General features: G+C 39.0%; 1 protein-coding gene across 4 annotated transcripts in view; it reads right to left on the bottom strand.

Annotated features, from left to right (window-relative positions):
* The window catches only part of RAB28 (RAB28, member RAS oncogene family), an 89,976-nt gene that overhangs the window by 7,585 nt on the left and 55,832 nt on the right, over nt 1-26,559 (bottom strand). For 3 of the 4 annotated variants that reach the window (XM_073342487.2, XM_078852582.1, XM_073342488.2), the window contains exons 5-6: nt 4,879-4,982; nt 1,730-1,807 (exon numbers count right to left, since the gene is read on the bottom strand). In XM_073342487.2, coding sequence (XP_073198588.1) covers nt 1,730-1,807; nt 4,879-4,982 — 182 coding nt within the window. The remainder of the gene's footprint in view (nt 1-1,729; nt 1,808-4,878; nt 4,983-26,559) is intronic. The other variant, XM_073342489.2, reaches the window with a different exon arrangement.

Here is a 26,559-nt window from a genome sequence, read left to right as displayed (position 1 = left end):
GTGCTCATACAGAAGTCACCATAGTCACATCCCTAGCTATCAATTTAGGAGTATGGGCAAGGGCTTCCTTAGAAAACCAAGTTTACAACTGTTGCTGGGATCTATTTTCTCACCCTCAGTCCCTATTGAAACTAGAGGAAACAGAAGACAATCCCCCACATGTGATTGGAGAATGTCACTAAGATCAAATTGTCTGATGTGAAACGCATGCAGTGTTAGTTCTTGATGGTCTTTTTTGCCACCAAGATTCTCCTGTAGTGTCCGATACACTGGTAACTAATTAATAGGATTAGCCACAAAACACAGCACTGAGGTACCCAACACACAGAGAAGCTGAATGCAATGAGATCATTTAAAGATATTTCAGTGTTAAACTAAGATTTTTTGGGATTGGTACTTCCAGGAAGCTAATTAAAAATCAATGTCACAAACCCTTCATAAAGGAATAAGCAGCAATTTTTTCACAGCCATTTGAACATGATGGGCTTGATTCTCATCTGATATAAATCAGTGTCGCATTAATGGAAATATGATTTACTGAAGCCAGTAAAACTATGCTATACCTAGCACAGCACATGTCCCCTGGGGTTAGGGTTCAAGCCTCTGAGGTACAGAAGACCAGGACACCTGGAATGATCCTAAGCACATAAAATGGGACAGCTGGCAGTGTAGACTGAGCACCTTTATGGAGCTACCTCAAAAAAGGGATGATCCAGGGAAAACCTGGACAGGTGGCAACGCTACCTAGGGTGCCAGTACAACTGAGTTGCCTAATTAATTGGCATGAGAGACTCTAGAGCCAAAACTCCAACCACTTCCCATCCACCCACTGGTGTAGGGTGGGGAGTAGTTACTTTGAAGAGGTTGCTTTTCGCTCTTTGGGATGGGCAGTCAACATAGAGGCACCTCGTTGTGTGGGTACAAAGAATGAACCAAAATCTGGCCTTAACATACTGTATTATATGGATGGGGGTTTTTTCTTGACTGTGAGAACCACATGCAACATCTTTTTCCACTTTGACAAGATATTGTTTACAGTTACGTAAATGTGCAACATTTATATCCATTTAGATTTATACCTACAATTCCTTTTTTTTTTAACCTATAACTCTCTAAAATAAATTCTATTTAAAAATGTACGGAACTACAAATAAGGACGTAAGTGCCATAAAATCATACCTAGTGTTTAATGAAAGCATATGTACATTTGACAATGTCTCTGTTTCTGTATATCTATAACTATATACCTATATCTTTATCTAATTAAACCCTCCAAGTTTGTTCCTGCTTTTGGATTTCTCAGTGTGTTCTGACTTGTGTTTTTGAGGACTGCAAGTATACATTTGTACCATGTAAAGTACTGAGCACACTGTAAATGCAATGAGTGTGTCAGGCACCATAACTTGAAGATACAATAAAACTATATATAGGTATATAAACACACACTTGGATGTATTTAATATAGCTATGTTATTTTTTAACCGGAAAAAGCTTTTGAATTTTTTTTTCTAATTTAGTAGGACACAAATTTTGCAAAGTTTAAAATGTTTTTAAGCTACACATATAAGGAATGAATATATACGGAAGGCTGTAATAGAAGCATACAACTGACTCAAGCACAAATGGGATGCAGCTTACCTTGAAGGAAAATTTATTATTCATTTGTATTCAGATTTTTTTTAAACACCAACAAAATATCTAATAAAAGCAAGGTATGCAGGACAATCACCTGTGATTGTTCCATTTCTGCTTTGTTTAATTTGATGCCAAGGATGTCAGCAGTAATTCTCTGAAAACACAGGAAGACCTACATAAAAAAATAGAGCTTAAATGATTAAAAACAGACATCCTCAAGTTACTTTTAAATATATCAAACCTTTCCTGAACTGTAAACAATGAGATATGCAAAAATATGACCTGTGCAAAACAGATCTGAAAATAACTTCATCTGGTAAATTCAATGCTGTTTAAAATAATTCAGCAATGATATAAGGGAATGAACAGCATGCTGGATTGTTAGGCAGCACTTCTACTTTGTCTCCAGAGACGTAAGTTTAAACAAGTGCTTATACAAAACCCCTTTCAAATATGATGATTAGTTTTGCAAAATATGAATAAGGGCATTCATTAATGTTTGCTTGAAAAATATTTTACTCATGTATTGTGCAGCAGAAATGTGGGTTTCTGTACCTCAGAACAATTGGGTTTAGCACATACACCACCGGGGCCCCTATTCTGCATGTGATTAGTTCCCCACTTAAAGTTAGACACATGTGTAAGTGTTTGCAGTATAGTGTCTTAAATCCATAATGGCTTTTAAGAAATAGCATTATCTCATTAACAACATGCTGCATTTAAAATATGTGGCAGCCTGGCACTGAATCCTATACTTGGACAATAAAACAAGATGGACACATTGCATAAAACCCCTTTTAAAAAGTGAAACTTTCCCTAGACAGACATTTGGGCTGTGCCTATGCTACAAGATTACATCTTTTGTCCTTGAATTGGTTGGTGTCATAAATACAAAGGGAAGGGGGTAAGAAGCTCTGATACAGTACTATAAAATCTTCTTACCTGTAAAGGGTTAAGAAGCTCAAGTAACCTGGCTGGCACCTGACCAAAATGACCAATAAGGGGAAAAGACACTTTCAAATCGGGGTGGAGGTGGGGGGAGGGGGAGGAAGGCTTTGTCTGTCTGTTTGTGTGATGCCTCTGCCGGGGACAGATTAAGAAAGCAAGCAATCCAACTCCTATAGAGTTAGTAAGTAATCTAGTTAGAAAATGCGTTAGATTTTCTTTTGTTTTTGGCTTGTGAAATTTGCTGTGCTGGAGGGAATGTGTATTCCTGTTTGTGTGTCTTTTTGTAACTTAAGGTTTTGCCTAGAGGGATTCTCTGTGTTTTGAATCTGACTGCCTGTGAAATTATCTTCCATTCTAATCTTACACAGTGTTTCTTTTATCTTTTTTTGTTTGTCTAATAAAGTTCTGTTTTTTAAGAATCTGATTGGGTTTTTGGGGTTCTAAAAACCCAAGGTTGGTCTGTGCTCATCTTGTTTATCTCAGGCCTCCCCAGGAAAGGGGGTGTGCCAGTTCTCAGCACAGCTCGCAGAGGATTGGATTCTGGGAGATTTGGAAAGTCCTCTGTTCTACTGTGGGACAGTAGCAAAAGAAAAGGAGTACTTGTGGCACCTTAGAGACTAAACAATTTATTTGAGCATAAGCTTTCGTGAGCTACAGCTCACTTCATCGGATGCATACTTTCCACAGTATGCATCCGATGAAGTGAGCTGTAGCTCATGAGCTTATGCTCAAATAAATTGTTTAGTCTCTAAGGTGCCACAAGTACTCCTTTTCTTTTTGCGAATACAGACTAACACGGCTGTTACTCTGAAACCTGTCAGTAGCAAAAGAATTAGTTAATATATTTCCGCTAGTCCATATCTACACTGGAATTAAAATGAGTAATACTGAACTCTCTACTGAATACACTCACCCGGAAGATTTAAGAATGGAGTTGAAGTTTTCACTTTAACAGTATAAGTAGCTGCTCACGAGAAGTAGATACTTCTGTGTAATGTATTCTTTTATGTTCAAGTATCCATATGTTTCTGGCCAGCAAGTTAAAAAACTCAAAAAAATTCTATGAAACACTTCCGTAATTTGGGGATCAGTGAAAAAGAAAACTAGAAAGGCTCTTTCACAGATTTCAACATTAACTATATCAATTACAAAAAAAGAACCGTTAATTTGCTCATCACTGACAATGTATCAAATCAGTTTGAAAAGGAGATGTTGCCTATTTGAAAAAACATATTATAGAATGCGCCTACTATAGTGAGTATGACATTAAAATTGCAAAATGTTTAGTTTTGTTTGTTCGAAAACAAAAAGTTACACTTAAAAAAATTAACTAAATCTGACAACCTGATTGGAGCACAGACTTTTATACAAAATTTTATGGCCAATTTAGAAACCCCTGATAATCTGTGTTCATAACAGAAATGTTAGAGGTTATTACGTGATGACTGTTATCACAAACCTATAAGATTAATTTTAGAATTTTATTATAATTTTATGTTTTTTGAATAAGGATCTTAAACCACAATATTTGAATACTCCATTTTGAAAACATAATTCGTTTTGTACATTAAAAAGTGTTTTTTTTTATTATTCAATTATGTAGCCAGGGTAGTAAATCATTTATTAAATATGATGGCTTCCACTAAGGAGACAGTGAGATTGTTTTTATGGCTTTTCATGCCCATTTCCATAACATCAAGATGTGTAACAAAAGTTAAATACAACACCATGTTTATTTAAATTGCCTGTTATAGTTAGCACAAAAGTTCTTCCTGTCTCATCTAACCAAACGTACTAGCTGATTATGGTTCACAGTCAAATAATTAACCAAAAATGCATTTTTAACTGTGTTCTGAAGGTAAGTAAATTAAGCTTCAATGAACCACCAGAGGGAGTGTATCCATTGGCTGGGGACCCTCTACTGAAAATACTGTCTCCAGACCTCAAGACAATACTCCTAGAGACCGGACTGGCAGCAAAGAGAGATTTAGCTCATCACAGCTGTCATGCTATGCATAGAGAAACAAAGAGGCAGTGTGCAAGGTAGCCAGACCTCAAACCATTTATAGATTAGAGCCAATATGTGGAATTTCAAAGCAGATGAGACGTCACTATAATTAACAAAGCACAATTATAACATATATACCGATGATCTATTCCGCTAGCGAAGCAGTTGCACTCTGCAGTGACTGAAGTTCTGGATAGCTTGATAGTTGGAGTGCAGTGAAATGACCACATCACATTCCAGAGTTATAGTTTTTTTTTAAAAAAAATTATTTGATTGGTCTTACTTACAGAATCGCCTGTCTTGGCTGACACAAAATGGCTACTGAAACCATTTTCCTGGCAAAATCGTTGGTGTTTGTCAGTTTTCACTGTTCGCATATGCTCCAAATCAACTATAAAAAGGTTCAAAGGAAAAATTACTATAATGGAGCCCATTTATTTAGATACCTGTCTCAGCAATTATTCCTTGAAAATGCTTACAACAGACACAATCTTTCCCTCATACAAACAACAACCTTTTGTTTTTATAATTATTTGCTAAAGGAAAAATAATCCATTACTTGAAATTTCTGTGGGTACATGAAAAATAAATTACAATAAAAATTGAACTGTGAAATGCAATAAACTCATTTAAAAATAAAACCCAAATTCCATGCTCAGGCACATACAAGCAGCTCCCATTGTCTCTATTAGGAGCCATGTACACAAGTCTGAGGGTAAAACTACGCTCCAAATGTTCTGCATGCAAACGTGATACACTACAAAAATTCTAATGTTATTCAAATACTGTTGCAAAATAAAGGTAAAGCTTACAGATACATGTCTGCTTCCATATAGTTTGCTTCCAAGTTAAAAATGTAAATGAGTTATAAAGAATGTTAATACAAAGCAGTGCAGCAAAAATATCCGTTACATTAAATCCACTAAAATCACACTGAATAAATATTGACATTCATTTATTTGTAAATGGAGTTTTCAATTCCACAAAGATATACTTCAGAAAGCTGTATTAAACAACACAAAATGCATATTTTAAGAGTGGTATGCATTATTTTCATTTTTCCCATTATATACCCATTGGAAGTAGAGCAAAGCTTTTAAACAATATGTTTCATTGAAACACATTGGGTGCTTAAAATACAACATGGAACTCAAGTCTTGTACAGGTTTTATTGTGTACATTCCAATTTCTCCAAATCTGATCCTAGGGTAACTGGAAGCTATATTGAACAGTTTCTCTTTTTATTGCATTACAGTCCCTATAAGGGTGTTGACTCAATGCCGTCAAATTATAAGGCAAATATATTCACAAGGATTTAAGGACAACTAGGCTCTTTGAGTCAATACAGGAAAAAAAAACTTAAACTGATTTCCTGAGGAAGGGACCCAACTGACTTGTAAAAACTTGTAAATTTGCAAATCTAGTAAGTCTGCATAATAGTGTCATTTGACTATCAACTGAAAAAAATGTTCTCATACTACATAAAAGGCTTTATTTAAAAATGATATTGGAGGTCTTTAATTTGTAGGCTCTGGAGATTTTTTTCTCTACAAGATTTTTGATCTTACAGGAGATTCCTATACCCCATTTATGCTGCTTACCTTGGTTAATGTGGAGCTTTTTGCCACATGTTGCTTTTCCTTACACATCACTGAGGCCTTGTTTACAAGAACAGACCTAAAATCATCCATCTACCACAGGCATTAATTTGTGGAGGACTAAAATACTAAGCTATTAACAAGAATGTTTATAGTACTGGTTTATCATAATATTGAAGCTAGAATACTTATTTAACAAAAAAACAGAAAGAACAAATACCGTTAAGATAAGTCCCAAATGAAGTCAGTAACCAATTTTAAAAAAAAAAAAAAAACCTTGCACAGCTAATATAGCAACTGCTTTTTTTTTTCTCTTGAAAAGAAAATCTACTACAAGAGATGGCTTGTGCCAAGAAATCTTTTAGATGGAAAATACAGAATATTTTCTTTCCCTATTTTTAGTCTTCACATTTTAGATGTAACATAGCTGTGTGGGAGGGAACTACACCACCACACCTGCTGGAGAACTATTTTGGGGTGGGGGAAAAGGTTTTGTTTTTTTTAATTCAACCTTAATGGGCCAAATTTTTAGAGAGGCCTCAGTCCAGCCTCCAATTTTATTTTATTATATTTCTTTAAATGCATTATTAAAAGTGCATATCCAAACTCTATGCACCTGTACAAATACTGAACACGCAAGATAAATTTGCTTAATACATTATGACTCTGCCACCGATGCCATTTAACTCTACCAGTGACTCCCAGAGGAGTGACAACCTCTCTCTCCCGCCAAAAATATTACAGAATAAAGAAGTGCCACAGCATGCTTTGACAAACTCAGGATCTGTTGGTCTAAGGGAAGAAATTCCAAAGTAAGTGGCAGCACCCTCACAAAAATTGCCCTGCAGCAGCCCTTTCTCCCTTTTAAACCAGGAGATCTCAGTTCAAGCAGCTCCACTTATTGCAACTGCCAGGGTATCCACCAGAGAGAAGTTCCTTCAGGTAGCCGAGCTCAAGTCATTTAGGCCTCAGTTCAGCAATGTACTTCTATATTGGTTTTTACTTAGTTTACCTAAAGGGGTCGAAGACCTTTATCCAGCATGGTTCTTAAGCACACAAGTAGTCCCACTTCACCACCACATTAAAATCCATGCTGAAAGTACATGAAAGCCAATGCAGATTTTAGGGCAAGGATGTAACATACTATCTGCATACAGCTGTACTTCAGTATAAGAATGGTACTGTAGGTGGCATTATATGAAGGTTTAGATACCATGTGGTTTTGTGTCCAGAACAAAAAAATAGAACAATATATAAACTACATCTCAGATTAGACAAATGAGAAAGAGGAACGCTAACAGAGGAAGAACATGGGAAAGAAGAAGGAAAGGGGTATGCTTGTAACAGAGATAACAAATGGGAAAGCAGTGCCTACAGTGAGATCCATAACAGGAGGTCCCTAGCAACCAGTAAGCAATGTAACTGACTTAGTTTAACATAACATGTTGAAAACAAAAACAAAAGGCAGTAACTAGAACTATTATTACTCATCTTCCTTTGAATAAGATACTGGCCTGCTTCTTCTGCAGATACAGAAGTGAAGGTGCAATGGAGGGTCCCAATATTTTCAAAGCAGACGTATACCCAATAGTGAATTTAGTATCTTTGGTACATAGCCAAGTGTCTGAAATGTAATTATGTTTGCACAAAACTATTATGCCAACCATGAATCATGGAAAACCCAAACCATGCTATTGTCAATTTTACTCTCCCTCATCTTTCTAGCTGCTAGTTGTATTTTCGCTTGGTCTTGGAAGAGGCAACTTCAGTGGTGTTCACAGTGCGATCTATCAATGACAATATTACCATTGAGTATATTCAGACCCATTTTGGGATATACAAGATTCAAAAAAGGCCACAGGTTCAAATCTTTCTGAGCCCTCCAGAATTCCAATGAAGCTCAGATTATTCCTGTCAAGTTGATTCTCAAAGTCTTTGTTTCTCCCTCTAATGTACTGAATTTCTTTTTTTCCATTTTATGAGCCTAGTGGGTAGCATGACACTATCATCCATAGCGGTAAAGGTTGGCTAATCCATACATTTAATCCAGGTAGCTAAAACACAGAGTAAGTGTATCCAAAGTCACTGAAATGAAATTATTGGAGCAGGAAGAAGATAACGCCTAACTGGAACACATTCAGTGACAAGTTAAAAGACAAGATTAGATGGTGGCCATGTCTCCGCGGTGAGAGGAGGGGGGTGGGAAATGGATCCCTGAAGCCAGAGAAGAGTTTGCAGTAACTACCAAGGACAGTTTCAATCTGTGATACATTCCACATTGTTCATGGAGGCTTACCCATAACTAACTAACTATTTGCTCATTTACTGTCTCATTCTATACCTACCAGTTTGGAATGTACTGAAGTAGTAAGACTGTTACAACAACCACCAAAATTACATTCTCTCTACAAGTGATTTGATTCCACAACCAAGTTATTTAAGAATGTATTATGGCAGTCAGTGATTCTGTAAGTAGAAATAACCTGTTCTCTCATGATATGGACAGTTTTCTAGTCAATATCAGGCACAGGATAGCCTACTGGATGGGCAGGAAAACAGCAGACATATTATATCTTTATTTTAGTAAGGCTTTTGACACTGTCCACTATGATATTCTCATAACCAAACTAGGGAAATGTGGTGTAAATGAAATTACTATAAGATGTGTGCTGGTACTCATCAATATGTTTATTCATGACTTGGATAGTGGACTGGAGAGTACGCTTACAAAATCTGAAGATGACACCAAAGCTGGGAGGGGTTGCAAGCACTTTGGAGGACAGGTTTGGAATTCAAAATACCCTAGACAAATTGGAGAACTGGTATGAAAATCAACAAGATTGCATCTGTCTTTATGGAATTTAAAGTACTATTTAAACTCATTTCATTTGCACCATTTAGAGGGCAACCCAAATATACCAAAATAAAAAAGCTTGCATCAGACCACTTACCAACTGTCTTTCATTTACATTCCAATCCACTGTAAACATGCAAAACTCTAATAATCAGAACAGTTTAATTAGCTCTAGCCCACTGATTTCAATAAAATGAAACAGGGACTAATTTTACTAGCTTAGCAGAAGTTGATTTCAACAAATAAAAACCTGACACCAAGTCCCAATAGGGACATGTTTATTGTCTCAAAATAAGGCTTGGTAATAAAACATGTTTAATGTAACTTACTATATAGAGCTGTAATAAAACTAGTAACTACCGTGACAGGCCAATAAGTGCCAAAAGATATTTTATTGGGCAATCAGTAAAATGCTATATGTTATGGTAAAGATATTTCAAAAACAGTCAGTCAGTCATCTCATGGCTGATAAATGACAAGTTCTGAGAATAACAGTAACAACTCAAAAAAGTTACAAAAACAAATAATTACACATACTTTCAAATGGCTCTGTGCCACAGAGAGAGAAGCAATTATGCAGAAATACGGTTCAAAGGCCCACACAGCCGGGAAAGTAGCTACATATAGTAGTAATCTCCACTCACCAAGTGGCTGCCAGCATTCTGCATCATTACCACCCAGAACTCCACAAGGAATAAGAGTTTGCTGGATTAGGGGCAGGGCAGGGTTACAGTTCTGCATGAATGCCACACAACAGTGGAGGGAACAGGAGCATACAGCTCACAAGGCAATCTGAAGGCAGCCCAGGAAACAACCATGATGCCTGTGCTGGGAGCAGTGGAGAGGAGCAGCCACTATGCATATTAGGCAAGACCTGTGTCTGTGTGTGTTTAATGGTTTGCAGGGGTTTCTCATGGATCTCCAGTCTATTCATCTAACCTATATGGCACCACTCCCATATAGAGAACCTGAACTATGCTTATGTCAAGGTATTGTATCTACCACTAATTGCTAAGCTACCCATTTTTTTTTAAATCATGTACATTAACACATTTGATTTGCAAAGGTAATTTCACAAGGGTTTCCCCAGTCTAAATCGGATACCCCTTTAATTTAAAAATATACAGTTGTGCTAACTGTATTGCGAGGGCATCCATCATTAATAGACAGTTCTCATATTTATGCTTAAACTTTCACAAATCAATGTTACATTATTGGCATATAAGTATGCACTATATATGTGCATGCATTTACAACCATCTGATTTTATCATTAAAAATGGACAATTTCACAATTTCATATTTAACTGTAATTAAGGGTAATTTAAGTTATGAATACACATTATTATTAATCTATAGCCCTATTTATAAGTATATTCTTTTATAGAGTATGTTGTGGAAAATGAAATATAAATCTTTCTGAAAAGTATTTGCAGCTGTTCATACAAGTTATAAAATTACACAAAGTATAAACAATGAGCTATCACAATTAGCCCACACAGACGTGACAAGTAAAATGTGCTAATAATTTATTAATTTTATTTACATGTGCTTAATATTATGTACATATTTTCTCTTCTAAAATACTCCTGGGTCATTATATAAATGGCCAGTATATAACATTTTCTCTTTTTCATCTTATTTCCTTACTATAGTGTCAGATGGCCTTTTTCACTAGACATTTTTAACTCAAGCATCTTAACTCAATCATGCAATACACTGATTAAGTGAATTGTCTTCATACTGGTTTGTATGGGGAAACAATGTAGTTCAAACACTACAGTCATTTTAACTTCACCTCAAGTTTTGTTGTGCTTAGGTATTGATGCACTAGGGAAAAGGAGGGGCACCACCATAGCAGAAGTGCTTTAATATATCATGCCTTAAGGCATGATGCCACTGGGGTATGAGGAGATATATGCTGGGCAACAGGATTTACTACACTTGTTTAATAGGTTTAGTGGCATGCTCTCTAGCACTGTCCTACCAGGTTCCTGACTGGCAGGGCCCAAAGTCCTGGTCAGATACAGTCCCTCCTAGGCACTAGCCCTATCTGGTTCCTCCCCTTGTATTTCCCAGCATCCCAAAGTTATAGCTCTCTTCTGCCTGAGTCTATTACTCTGTGTCCCATTGCTCCCCAGCTAAGTCTGGGAGCTACTAATTAGCCCTTAAATTTAACAACTATTTGGATGCGCCAAATAGAGGAGTTATATTTTGTAAGATTTTCGGGCTGAGTACATTGTTATTTTCTGGTTAAAGATAAGTTTTCATTAAAAAAAAACAAAACTTAGCTACGATATTTAGATAAAAGGGTAAACACGACATATGCAGGAGTCATATGCATTAATCAGTCACCGAGCTGCATTATTTCAGTATTCAATCATTTCTTCTCATTACGGTTATACACTGTGTATCACCTACAGAGAGAGAGAGACTGCTTTTAAAAAACTAGCTTTGACTTGACACTTGTAAATTAGCATCAGTATAATGCACTCTCCTTTACAAGGTAAACAATGGAATCTTAGTGTCAGAATGGGAACTGCAACCTTTTATACTTAAATTTCTATTAATGCCTGTAATCCTTTTCTCACACTAAAGCTGTATCAGATGCCAAGAAAAGAACACACTTTCAGTGAAGTCCTGGTGAAACGTATACCACCCGTCTGACTTAAGGAAGCTGAAAGTGAAATATAAATATAGTTCCAGTACAGATTTTCTCAGTAATTTTTTAGGTTATCAAGAAAACATCTAGAGTGTTGATCTGGTTATACTCATTTCAGACAAACTACATGTCACATTAACTACCTCCAGGAAGTTATTCCAAACACAAAATAAACTGTTTATGCCCCTGCTCAGATAGATAGCATGACAGATTGTTATTAGTTGAAGACAGATGAAATACATTAATTTGATTGCAAGCATGTGTTTACTTTCTTGCTGTCATATACACTCTAATGCTGATGCTTCTTTATGAGGACATAGTAACAAATCAGATACCGTATTAGAAGAATTGTTAAGGCAGAGTAATAATAGTTAGTGCCATATTTTAGCATTTTAGAAAGCTATTACTTTTCCTCTTTCTCCCACAAAACCATGAAAATATCTAGAAATTACTTTTACAGAAAACCGGAAATTGATAGCGCAAAAACTCAGTAACCTACACAATATATTTTTAAAGCTTCATCCTCGGTAGGAAACCACAGGTATCAAAAATATGCATTTCAGAACAATTCAAGAAAAACAGCTCATTTTATAATCTTAACTCTTTTTAAACAGAGGACCAAATTCGGGCAGAATGCTAGATATAGGCACAAGAAAATTCATGTCTACTAGAGGGAATGTAAGGTGGAAATTTTTCATCACAGTCCTGGCCCCTCTAAAACCAGAAAAGCTTTACAACAGGAGCTTCAAAAGGGTATTATGAGAGCAGAGGTGAGATCTGCATGGTTTTGTGCACAGACTTCCTTCTGTACATACACTTCCTGACCATGGCACCAGCATATGCATATAAAAACTATGAAGATTACTCTTGCTGCTAAAACGAGTAATGTGCACAAAGGTGTCGGATCTGTGGTGGAGCTTTCTAGAACAAAGCACACAGTAAATCAGCTCGGCAACATACGTACACGTACGTATTAGGTCATCATGCAATGGGTGTTTCTACAACATGAACTAGCAAAAGCTAAACATAATGGGGCAAGTTTTCCTTTATTGTATTTTTTATGTTCATTGTAATGGTTTTAATCTAGAGATTAATCTTCTGAAAGAAAAATAATCAGATTTAATAAGGACTTTCAAGTCATATTTAAACAGATTATATATTAAAAAATGCCTGTCTTATGTTGTCGTTAAGGCTTCAACAAATATATTAGTTCTTGCAAACCGTTAGCAACAAGACAATACTGAAAAATATAGTGCTTCCAGGATTTAAAATTGGCTTCAGTCAAATCGTAAGCAGATTCCAATGAAAAGCAACAAGCCAACTGTGTTCATCTCTGGAGCATATCTGCGAGCGGCCTTTAGTATGGGCATGCCAACAAGTGTGTCAAATGTTTGGTACCTCGGGAAATATTTATTTTAAGGAAATAGGTTGATATTGCTTGCAAACAACCTTCTTAGCATTTTTAAGGGGATAAAATGCAAACAAAAGTTATTCTAAAAGGGGTGAAAGAATATGCTTAAATTTGTTTTCAAAACTAAAAACAAGATACAAGTTTATACAACAATTTACTTAGAAGCACTGAAAGAACATTACATAGTGTAGATGAAAGATATTTTTTTCAACTGGACATTTTCCTCTTATTTCACTTTTGATACATTCTTGGCAGAAAACTTTACAGGCACCATAGAGTCATTGACTGAACAGACTAAGTCAATACAGATAATTTGAACTTGATCCCTTTTGTGTTTTGCTTTGCCTTCATGTCAGACACATCTTTAGTTCTTAATCCTACCACAAATACTTTAAGAAACAAGGATGATGTTCAAAACAGAAGACAGTATTAATTAGACAGATCAATTGAGTTAAATTGCAATATATTTTAATTTAAAACACATCACAGGAACAATGGTCTATCCTTCACTTTTCTGAGGGAGGGAGAAGGAGGCAAGAGCTGAAACGTAAAGATTTCTGCTGATTTTGGTTTGTCCCATCTCCAGCCATTGAGCCCCTCAATTCCTAGAGTGACTAAGAGCTTATTAATGCAGGGACACTCAAGAAAGTTCAGACAAATTAATTAAAGATATGAAGTTAAAGCATATAAAACTGTTGTGTGAACAATCTCATTCAGCAGTGTCGCCTTTGTACGCTTTAGCTTAATCTCAAATAGAGACTACCACTGCATGGTGGAGAGGATTGTTCAATCTCCATTACAATCTACCTAGATATCCAGGTACTTACATTGCCCTCATCACCAGAGCATCTGAGTGCTTCACAATTATTAACAGATTTTTTCCTCACAATATCCCTGTAAGGTAAGGAAGTGATAGCCTCATTTCACAGATTAGAAAATGAGGTATAGGTTCAATGAAGTAACTTGTTCACAGTCACACAGAAAGTCTCTCATTGAGGCAAGAACTGAATTCTGTTCTCCTGAGTCCAAGTCTGTTGCTCCGTCCATCATACTATCCTTCCTGCCACAGACTCCTTGGCACCTTGGTTCAGATTCCCAACCATGGTGCCAATCAGTAAATATTGATTATTGTTATTTTGTGATGAAGACACTTGACCAATGGAAGTAAGTTGCTTAAGTTAAAACTGCTACTTCTGTCTCAAGCATCAGTATATGTATAACTAAGTTTTTTTACTTGCAGGTTATGTCTAATTCCTTTTATTGTCATAGGACCTCTAATGGAGTACCTACTATATGCGGGGAGGGAAGAAAGAAAGAAAACATGACCTGTGCTGGTGATGAAGGGAGAAAACCCAAGATTAAGCTTTTTTTTTTGCTGGATTTGTATCATACCAATCACTCAAGATGCCACAGTGATTACCACAGTATAAATGTCAAGGTCAGTAAAACAATTTTCTATGCCATATTTAAATGAAACAAAAAACAAAACAAAACAGCAAATCCAACATACCCATCAAGACATCCTATAAAATTTGGGCTCCAATCCTCCATTTAGTTACAATCTAATCTATCATAGGCACACTAGACCAAATATTGGGAAATGTAGCAACATCTCAGATACCATAGTGTACTAACTATATCAGACAAATGGCAATCACTGCACACAAGTAACAAGCATCACATTACAGTGTAAAGGCAATGGTGGTGATTATTTTGTGGCTCTCTGAATTTCTATTTGCACAATATTTCCTCTCCAAGTGACTTTTCAGTGAATAAATAGAGTTCAATTTGAGGACTGTCAACCTTTTACAAGCACAACAGTCACACAAAAAACATTTTTTTAAGTAAATGAACTATACAAGAGCATTTGTTTCAGTTTCCAAAACACTTAACTTATTACACTATTTCATACTCACTCTTTGAGGGATGTGTGGGGGGGGGGGAGGGATTTAACTTTACAGAAATGCTGGTTTCAAAACCTTTTTAATTGATGTTTAATTCCATGATGATTGCACTTCATTCTTTCAATTTAATTAAAATTAACCTATTTGGTCAATAAATGCTCTATTCCAGTAAATATAAATTCAAGAAAAAGTATTTTCCTCTAGAATGAAGAGACTTAGTAGCTGTTCCCACAACTTTACTGGTCTTGCTCCCTATTTTATACTATCACCATGTGCCTTGAAACACAGCTGGCCGGCAGAAAAGATATCAGAATCATCTCTTTAATCTACAATGAAAATATATTTCAAATATCACAGACACAATGGATGAGTTTAAATTAATTTGGTTTGGTTAATCTACTAATGACATACTGATAAACAATTAATAAAGACATTATTTGGTGCAAAAAGCAATGTTCCTTTGTAAGAACTGACATTAGAGGCTACTCTATACTGCATAAATTAAACAATATAATGAAATACAGAATTTACAGTTACAATAAAACCAATGCAAAAGCTAATAATGTATGTTCACTATTTAGCTATTTTATAAACAGTGTAGCTCACAAGAAGAAAAGTACATTAAGGTACTAAGGTTACTGAAACCCAAACTGAATGAATATTTTCCTGTAGAGTTCTTTCTGCTTTAGTCAAAGGCATGAAAGATGTAATGTACTAAACAATCAGAAGATGGTGCTAGTCCAATATATCTATGAGCCACGGATGGATCAGCTTCTCTTTCAACATATCACTCTACATTTTCCCCAATTTGGATGCATCTAAAACAATATAATTGAATTTACTTGCCCAACGAATAGGTATATTCATTACAAGTTAAATGCTAGTAAGCAGCATGTCCTACTAATGAATATTTCTTAGTAAAATTCATGAATTTTTAGTTAATCTAGAAATAACTGTCTGTATATTAGCTATATAAAGATCATTAGAATTTAATAACTTCACAGGATCTCAGGATTTTACAGAAAACTTAAAGGAAATTGTCTTTATACAATAACAAAAGCACTAATTTCAACTCATAAGTGTCTAGTGGTGAAATCCTGCTTCTCCAAAATCCCCGCAGTCAATGGTAAAACTCCCACTAACTTCAACACAGGATTTCAACCTCAGAGTTCCAGAGTGACTTTATTCAGACTCTTGGAATTATCTCACTATTAAATTAACATGAAGAATTATTTATCTTTACCAACTTAAAAGATTTAATTATTTCTGGACTAAGGTTTAGATACTGGCCTGTAAATATAGGCATATCCCAAATAGAAAAGTGTCTCCTTTGAAAGGGCTGCAGCTGCTGTTAACTGTTGCTATAATGAAATACAAACATCATACCAAGTGTCTTGTGGGCATCTGTGCACAAAAGTAACGTAAAATAGGACTTAATGTGGTAGAGAAATTTTATCTTTACATATCAATGTATTTATTTATTAATATATGCCCACTTGAAATGAATGTATTAAGAGCAAATCTCAGAGTAACATATTCCATGGATTCAAACCAATCTACAAAGAAAGGTAAGTATAATTAGCCATATTATGGAGATGGGGAAACTGAGGTACAGAGAACTGACATGACTTTCCCAAAGTAACATAGCAGGTCAGGAATAGAAGTGCAGAGAAGCAGTTCCCTCACAGACTCTGAGTCCAGTCTTCTTAGTGGCAGCTGTTGCGTCCGTCTACAACTCAGAGAGTGCTTCTACAGGTATCCTTCTGTTGATCTGAGTCCAAAGAGCCAAGAAAAAAAATGGCTATTTTCTGGAGTGTCATTTTTTGCCAATTCTCTGAATTATTTGCTCCTGAGAGAGCCAACTTGGCTCCATAGCCTTTCATGGTTCATTCCATTGTCGCTTCCAACAGCTGTAACGAAGAGTTGGAGACACTTTTACTTCTCCAATGCACCTCTCTAGGAGCTCTCCCACAACAACAAACAAAACTATAAATGAACACAAAATTATCATCTAGGGTATAAAAAGAAGCCATGTATGCTCAAAGATGAGGGCAAGGTTTTATTTTTCTTATTATAATTTGCCTCCAATATTAAGTAACTGGAAACATCAATTCCTCTTCCAAAGTTTTTTAGTTTAGAGGCAAGATTGGCATGTATCTGAGAATAATTACTCAGAGAGTAACTGAGCTATAGCTGTTTAATTGTTCCTTGTACATCAAATCCTACTTTAACCTAGTTTTTCTGATATCTTAAAGCTTCTGTAACTAATTATCACCAATTCGAGTTGTTATGAAATGATAGTTTTTTAAAAAAAAATACAAAACCAGGACTTCTCAGTAAAAATTACAACAAATTTTGATGTACTGTAGAGAAAGAATGTACTGGAATACAAGCACATTCAGCTAGACTACCGTGAATATACTAAATGTACAGTCTACATGTTTCTAACACTCATCTGGTAGATACACACATGGCCACATTCTGCCCTCAATTATGTGTGTGAAACCACTATGAAGGGCTGAATTTGGACTACTATGTATATGCTGAGTTTTTCTTGCCTTCAAGTGATGTGCAGTTTGTTTCTTCTGGATATTTTAATTCCTTTGGTCAATTCTCCTTCAGGATGCTAACTCTGTAATTTGAAAATTCAGTAAATTGGCAATTTTAAGAGTTGTATTAAATCTAAACCTGGTACCTTTTGTGTACTTGTTTGTTCTCAGCAGATTAACTGCTTCTAGTCTTCAGCCTAAGTTAAAATGCCTGAATAAAGCTCACATGAATAGAAATACTTTTACATTATTGACAAATTTATCAATAGTCCAAAAAAATCTTGACCATCTGGAAAGTTGCTACATGAGAGTTACACTAGGACTCTCTCCCAACCTTAGAAGGCAAGTGATATATGAAGTGTGGAAGGATACAATCAAAGATCTTCAAAGTGTTATCTAGATATAGATATATAGGCCTGGCAGAAAAAGTTACTCACCTTCTTGTAACTGTTGTTCTTTGAGAGGTGTTGTTCATGTCCATTCCAATCAGGTGTGCGCGCACGCATGTGCATGGTAGCCAGAAGATTTTTCCCATAGCAACCTCTGTCAGGTTGGTCTGAATGCCACCGGGAGTCACCTCTTCATGGCGCTCAATATAAAGCCCTGCCAACCCGCCACCCCCTCAGTTCCTTCTTGCCGGCTACTCCAACAGAGGGATGCGGGGGTGCATATTGGAATGGACATGAACACCACATCTCGCAGAATAACAGTTACAGAAGATGAGTAACTGTTTTTTCTTCTTTGAGTGCTTGTTCACGTCCACTCCAATCAAATGACTCACAAGCCCAAGTTCAGGAGGCGTCCACTGATTGGAGCACTGTTCTTCCGAAGGCCACATCGTCTCTGGCCTGCTGGGCGATTGCATAGTGCGTGGTGAAAGTGTGTACGGAGCACCACGTTGCTGCTCTGCAGATTTCCTGGGTGGGAATATGTGCCAGGAAAGCGGCTGAAGAGGCCTGAGCCCTGACGGAGTGCGCATGACTGCCATGCACTTGATAAAAACACGAGGCGCTGCTGACAGGCCGAACAGGAGGACTGAACTGGTAGTGGTTGTTCACTACAAACCTGAGGTATTTTCTGTGGGATAGAGTTATTGCTATGTGAAAGTATGCGTCCTTAAAATTGAGGGTGGCATACCAGTCTCCTGGATCCAATGACGGGATGATGGAGGCCAAAGAGACCGTGTGGAACTTGAGCTTCTTCATGAATGTGTTGAGTTCTCACAGGTCTAGTATGGGCCTGAGCCCGCCTTTGGATTTTGGTATTAGGAAATACTGAGAATAGAAACCCTAGCCCTTCTGCTCCTGAGAAGCCTCTTCCACTGCCCCTCGCGAAAGGAGCAAGTGCACCTTCTGTATAAGGAGTTGCTCGTGAAAGGGGTCCCCGAAGAGGGATGGGGAAGCGGGGCGGAAGGGAAGGAGGGCACAGAATTGGATGGAGTATCCCCTTTCTACCATGCGGAGCACCCAGCGGTCCAAAGTGAAATGGGACCATGCACGGTAGAAAAGGGACAGTCAGGAGAAAAAGATAAGGCAGGGTAGATCCAGTTCTTCTTCTGGTGCGTCATCCTCGACCACACCTTCAAAAGGCCAGTTTGGGGCTGGAAGGTGGCTTGGGTTGGCTGAAGCCCTGGCCTGAGGACAGGTGCAGCCTTTTTCTGCCGTTCCTATTCCTCCACCGGGAGCCATTCTGTCGGTTCTGTTTGTAGAACCGTGGAGGAGGTTGAGGCCTGAAATGTTTCCATTGCATGGCGGGAGTATGTAGGCCAAAGGATTTGAGGGTGGCTCTAGAGTACTTCAGGCTATGTAGCCTTTTATCTGTCTTCTCCGAAAACAGTCACAACCTCAAAGGGGAGGTCCTGTATTATCTGCTGGACCTTGTACGGGAGACCAGAGACCTGGAGCCCCTTCTCATGGCCACCCCTGTAGCCATGACTCTCGTGGCTGTAGCAGCACTGTCCAGCACAGCCTGCAGGGAAGCTCGGGAGATTAGCTTGCCCTCCTCAACCAGCCCGAAAACTCGGCACGGGAGTCTAGAGGGAGCAGCTACACAAATTTTGCCATTGCTGCAAAAATGGCCGATTGGTTGGAAATTCGAAGCTGCACCCGTGGAAGAGACCTTCCTCCCGAAAAGGTTGAGTTTTTTAGCCTCCCTGTTTCTGGGGGAGGGGCCTTGGAAACCTTGCCGCTCACGCTGATTAGCAGCGTCGACAACAAGGGAATCAGGTTGCGGGTGGGAATAAAGATGTTCATAACAATTAGAGGGTACAAAATATTGCCCATCATTGCACTTGGCAGTGTGTGGCAATGAGGCTGAGGTCTGCCACAGGGTTTTGGTGGTGTCTGCAATAGTTTTATGAGTGGTAGGGCAATACGGGAAGGTCCAAAGGGTGCGAGGATATCCACTCTGAGATCAGAGTCCTCTGCTACCTCCTCTGCCTTGATGCCCAGACCCTGGGCAACTTGGCACAACAACTACTGCAACACCCGACTGTCTTTAAATGCTGGGGCTATGGTGGTGCCAGCCAGCGCCTTGTCCGGCGACAACGAGGAGGAAGTCCCAAAGAACAGTGGCTGCTCCCTGCCATTGGCTCCCAAGGGCTCCCGTGACTCTCAGGGATCCTGTGCAGGTGCCAACACGGACGGTGCCATGGCTAGTGCGGGGCTGTCAGCACTGAACTCGGTACCGGCGTCAGCATCACCGCTGCGGTGCTGTCGGAGCCACTGTCAGTGCCACCGTCGGTGCCACTGGTGGTGCAGGAGCCGCTGTCAAAGCCGATGCCAGCAACAGTGCTGCCGCCGAAGTCGATACCGGTGATGGTGCCGCAGCCGATGGTGTCGACGTCAGTGGCAATAGTTTAGTGGCTGGTCGTGCAGCCAGTGGAATAAAGGTGGCCGAAACCACTGAAGTCAACAGTGAGCGGGACCCTTGGCTCCTTCCTGGGCTCTGGTGAAAGGACCAGGGAGTCCAGAAGGGCCACTCAGGAGGGTTCTGCCACTGCGGCAGCCACAGCGCCAGGTAAGCCCGACTCTCCTGCCGTGACCTGGACCTCCTTCTCCTGCTCTTATTGGAGCGGTTGGAGTCTGATTCCGACTCCGAGGTCTCCAAAAAGGAACACCACAGAGGAGCCGTGCTTTGGGGCACCGACTGGGTTCTCTTTCCAAAGAGGTCAGAGCCGGAGGGTGCCGCGGAGAAGGAGAGCGCCGGGACATTATCGCTGGCTTCCCTCTTGATTGCACCTGGGGCCGTGGTGGTGCAGACAGGGCCAGAGCCGCCTCTGTCCTAGGGGGCAAGAATGGAGCTGTGAAGCACAGCAAGTCTCGAGCTGCCTCAAAGGCCTCCTGTGTCAAGGGGAGCAGCAGTTGCTAGTGTCAAAGTTTGACTCAGACTCACAATTTATCAGACCACCCTGTTTTTTAGCAAAGCTGCTCTGCTAATACATTTAGAAGTGAGCCCCCCGAGTGGGGCTTGTGTCTCTTAATTTATACAGCTTGCTGGAGAACAAGTTACAGAGAAGTTACAGACAAAAGAAGAAAAAGATTTTAATCACCACCCTTCGAGATCCCTGAGACCAGTCACATATCTTCAGTTACCTGCCACCCTGAATAATCTCCTTTAACAGCTTCCAGTTAACTTAACTAATTGCCCTTCACACCTTCCATTCTGATGCCTGCTTCTTAGACGTGCTGGCTCTATCTTAATTGCTCCTCCATTCAAAAGCTAACTGTCCCTACGTGTGCTCCCTCAGATACTTTGTAACATGTTTTGGCATGCCCTCTCATATACAATGTATCCAGCATGTCCCCTTATACAATGTTATACTTATACAATGTTATACTTCCACACTAGCCAGTAGGGTCCAGTGAGCACGGTGGGCCCAGGCTCAACTGCCTCGCCTGGGCAGGAGTCGACACAGCTCTGCCCGGGGACCTGGTGCCGTGGCCCGACTGGGGTCTCACAGCCATTGGCTCCTTAGATTTAGCGGGGTGGGGGGAGGGGGCAGAACGGTCTCTCTCCAGTTGCTTCTTCTTCTGAGGCACTGGCGACTGAGCCCAGTGCCTGGCCATCAATTGGCCACAGGAAGAGCCGAGTGTCTCAGGAGTCCTTCACTTTCGGCATCGGTTCCTGGGATGACAGTGCCGGGGCACTCCGCATCAATGAGGACATGCTGGGTTTGGGGTCCCCCGACCTGGGGTCTGAGTGGGGACGAAGAGCTGCCTCCATTACGAGAACCTTAAGCCGCTGTTCCCTTTCTTTAATAGTTCTGGGACGGAACTCAGGGTCCTTTTGCTGACCTTCCCCTAGGCACCTTAAACAAGAAGCGTGAGGGTCACTCTTTGGCATGCGCTTAGCGCAGACGTCACAGGTTTTAAACCCCAGGGACCGCAGGATACCCTGGTTCCAGGGAGTAAGGGGGGGGGGAGGAAAGAACCCACAACTATCTCTAGCTAATTATAACTACTACACAATACTAACTAAAGAAAAACTATATACAAAATGGAGATAAAGGCACTTGCTAAGCAAGGGCTATGGGACGTTCCAGCTAACCATCACTGGTGGTAAGAAGGAACTGAGGCAGTGGTGGGTTGGCAGGGCTCTATATTGAGTACCATGATGGTGCAACTCCAGGGGGAGCCCAGGCTGATCCTACAGAGGCTGCTATGGGAAAAATCTTCCAACTACCATGCACGTGCACACACCTGATTGGAATGGACATTAACAAGCACTTGAAGAATAATTCAATTTATTATTTTTCTTTTTTAATTTTGACAGATAATAGATGTTTATTTTAAGCATTTTTTTCTATTTTTATCTATTTACATTTTCAAAGTTGCATGAAATCATGGGGGAAATCAAACAATTATTTAATGACAATAGGCACTGAGATTCAAAAAGTTAAAGCTTTGTAACCATTAACGCACAAATTGTCAGGATCACGTCAAAATATACAAAATAAATATCCTTAAATTCAACTAAGAAGTTCTCAAGCTGCGTTTTTCTTACTTTGACTATCTGTAAATTTCCATTATTGTAGATGGAAATGTGCCCCGGCCACCTCTATGTGAGTAGCTATTTGTTCAGCTAGCTGGAAGAAGAGGGACATTGCCCCCTTTAAAGTCTCCCTTACAGCAGGTAGGGGAAAGGGTGAAACTTAGAGGGATGGACAGGAAGCAATTGTGGCCAGGTCAGGATAAGGCATCTGCATTGCCCTTCCTACTGTCCGGAAGAGTGTGGGTCGGGGGGGGGGGGGCAAATATTTAAACTCCATTCAGCTTTATGCTAGTTGCCCCTTTTCCTTGGGGGGAGGGGGGCTGGGAAGAAATATTTCCCTCACCGCTAGATTGGCTGAGGTGGGGTGGATTTTTTTGCTTCCCCCAAAGCTGGTCTGGGAGCTGGTGGGGTAAAACAGGAGGATCAGGTTATAATGTCACAATTTAATATGTAAAACCTGTGGCAGATGTCCAGTGCAAGTACTCAGTATGGAAGGGATACAATTATCAGATTGAATGGATTGGGAAAGGATTTGAAGAAAAGCATCCTTATGGGAGCTGAGTAATGGAGATTAGAGGCTCCTATGTTTTGTCAGCGGGGAGCAAACCCCCTTCTTTTCCTGACCCTCCTTTAACAGAGCTGAAGAAGGGGACTTTGGGCTCCCCCTCTGATCCAGATGTAGAACAAACTTCCCCCTGTCCTTCCTGCACTGTAGAATTTGTTACTGGGTACTCCCAAATATTATAAGTGAATAAAGTTATGGCCTCATTAAACCACATCCAGGGCCTTCTGTCTTTCTTCCAACATGGATGGATAATATTTTTTCGCTGATTTCATCAACATATACAGACTTGGTAAATGTTGGTATATTTCATAGTTGTGAGGATTAGTTTGTAAAACTTTGAAAATGTAAAACTACTAAGGTTAAGGCTAAGTTTGGACTTCTGAATCATAGAATAATAGAATATCAGGGTTGGAAGGGACCTCAGGAGGTTATCTAGTCCAACCCCCTGCTCAAAGCAGGACCGATCCCCAATTAAATCAAACAACTCCCTCCTTTTCACATGCTTGATCTCAACACCAACATGATTTTTTTTATGTTTGAGAAAAATCCCTTCAGCCATTTTTGTGCTACAGGAGAATGTAAATCCTGAAAGTGTGTTTTTCCAGTGTCTTTTGTCAGCCATAATTCAAAATAGCTGAACAAACACATTCTAAACTTTGCAGTTAAGTAATCTTTAATGAGAAGAAACAGTTCCTTTGCTATGCTTGAAAAGAGAAAGGGGAGTGAATTAAAAATCAAACTTATAGGGGACTGACAAGCCCTTTCTAAATATGCTCAGGAGACCTCTCAAGATTTCAGTAGACCCCTAATGGCTCCTCTGTGGCCCTACAATGCATGCACTATGATGCAATCTAGCCGAGTAGGCTTAAAGGCTGCTCAGAGACAATTTGCAGGAGGATTATGCAGGTGGAATTTACAGAAGTTCTCAGCATCCACCTAAATCTAGACCCAACTAAGTTAATGCTAAAACTCCCATTGATTTCAATGGGAGCAGAATCAGGCCAACACTGAGCCACTTTTGAAAAATCCCACCGTAAAGGCTCGTCTCAACAAGGAACATATGTTAAAATAAAACTTTTTCTGTTTCATTAGGGACTTAAAACATACTTGTTAAAATGTGTTAACTAACTTTTTTTTTTTTTTTAAACAAACCTCTTTCATATAATCTCGGTAAGAAGTGAAATTTTCAAAAGTTTCTTAAGGTGCTTTTGAAAACTTTATCCAAGATCGAAATGATACTAATTAAGATTTTTGGGGCAGATCCTCACCTAGTGTAAATCAGCATAGCTCTACTGACTTCACTTAGGCCATGTGATTTTATATCAGTGAGAATCTGGACACTTTTCCCTTCTGTTGTTCTTTCCCGGTGTGTACCTTTGCTAATTCAACTTAGCAGAAAAATGTCTCCAACCTAACAACAACAACAACAGAGGGACATGCTTTTCCTCTACCTAGTTCCCCTCTGTGAGATGTCCACTTCAAAGCTATTTGGAAGAATTTAAATACTAGCCTGAATGGGAAAGTTTTTCGTACCTTGTCATAAATATAAAGGGAAGGGTAAACCCCTTTGAAATCCCTCCTGGCCAGGGGAAAGCTCCTCTCACCTGTAAAGGGTTAAGAAGCTAAAGGTAACCTCGCTGGCACCTGACCAAAATGACCAATGAGGAGACAAGATACTTTCAAAAGCTGGGAGGAGGGAGAGAAACAAAGGGTCTGTGTGTCTGTCTGTAGTCTTCTTTGTCGGGGATAGACCAGGAATGGAGTCTTAGAACTTTTAGTAAGTAATCTAGCTAGGTATGTGTTAGATTATGATTTCTTTAAATGGCTGAGAAAAGAATTGTGCTGAATAGAATAACTATTTCTATCTGTGTATCTTTTTTGTAACTTAAGGTTTTGCCTAGAGGGGTTCTCTATGTTTTTGAATCTAATTACCCTGTAAGATATCTACCATCCTGATTTTACAGGGGGGATTTCTTCATTTCTATTTACTTCTATTTTTATTAAAAGTCTTCTTGTAAGAAACTGAATGCTTTTTCATTGTTCTCAGATCCAAGGGTTTGGGTCTGTGGTCACCTATGCAAATTGGTGAGGCTTTTTATCCAACATTTCCCAGGAAAGGGGGGGTGCAAGTGTTGGGAGGATTGTTCATTGTTCTTAAGATCCAAGGGTCTGGGTCTGTAGTCACCTAGGCAAATTGGTGAGGCTTTTTACCAAACCTTGTCCAGGAAGTGGGGTGCAAGGTTTTGGGAAGTATTTTAGGGGGAAGAACGCGTCCAAACAGCTCTTCCCCAGTAACCAGTATTAGTTTGGTGGTGGTAGCGGCCAGTCCAAGGACAACGGGTGGAATATTTTGTACCTTGGGGAAGTTTTGACCTAAGCTGGTAAAGATAAGCTTAGGAGGTTTTTCATGCAGGTCCCCACATCTGTACCCTAGAGTTCAGAGTGGGGGAGGAACCTTGACATACCTCTTTTCATTTATTGTTTTCTTTATTATAATATAAACAAGGAAGTTAAATGCTAAACACAGTGGTAATTCAATACATTTAATTTTCTATCTATTTAGTTTATCCAAGAGAAAGTTAAGAGGTGACTTGATCATAGTCTACAAATATATATATGGAAGAGATTTCTGATGGTAGACAGCTCTTTAATCTAATGGAAAAGGGCATAATGAGATCAAATGGTCGAAAGATAAAGCTACACATATTCAGACTAGAAATAGGTTAAGAAAAACTGTAATATTGAAGAGAATTAACCATAGGGACAGCTTACAAGACTGGATGTCTTTCTAAAAGATAAACTAATGCTCAAACAGAAGTTATGGACTTGATACAGAAACTACTGGGTGAGATCCCTGGCCACTGTTATGCAGGTTGTCAGACTAGATGATCAGATTAGAATCTATGAAAAAGCTAACATGGCAAAGTCAGGAAAGGCAAACTGTTAAAGTTCAATAGTAAAATTACTTCATACATATTGCACTTATTTTCAACTACTATTTAGGTTCTCAAAGATATACTTAAGAATATAAAGTATGTGCAATATAGACAAGTTAATGCTAATCAGTACCTTAACTTTTTCAATTCCCGACTTTGTTTAATTATGTAAATTATACACAAAATTCTAATCCCATCATGGACAGTCAAGTTAAAAAAATGTCAAGATGAAGTCATTACAACAAAAATAAATTACTTAACTGTATTTGTGTCTATTACAGTTGACTCTTCTCCTCAGAGATGTGAGAGTGCAGCGTGGAGCTTGTTAGCGGGTTCTGATGGACTGAGTCGGGATAGGGATGAGATTTATTTACTAGAAGTGGTTGAGAGGCTTTTATTCTGGCTTTCTGATTAAATGAAGTCCTAACATCTTCATGAAAGGTATTTAAACAGACCAGGGAAGAGAGGACTATGACAAACTCTATTGCTTGTGAACAA

Source organism: Lepidochelys kempii, chromosome 4, assembly GCF_965140285.1.
Source record: "Lepidochelys kempii isolate rLepKem1 chromosome 4, rLepKem1.hap1, whole genome shotgun sequence".
NCBI lineage: Eukaryota > Metazoa > Chordata > Testudines > Cheloniidae > Lepidochelys > Lepidochelys kempii.
Note: the sequence above shows the minus strand (reverse complement) of the source record. Positions and strands in the feature narration are given on the sequence as shown.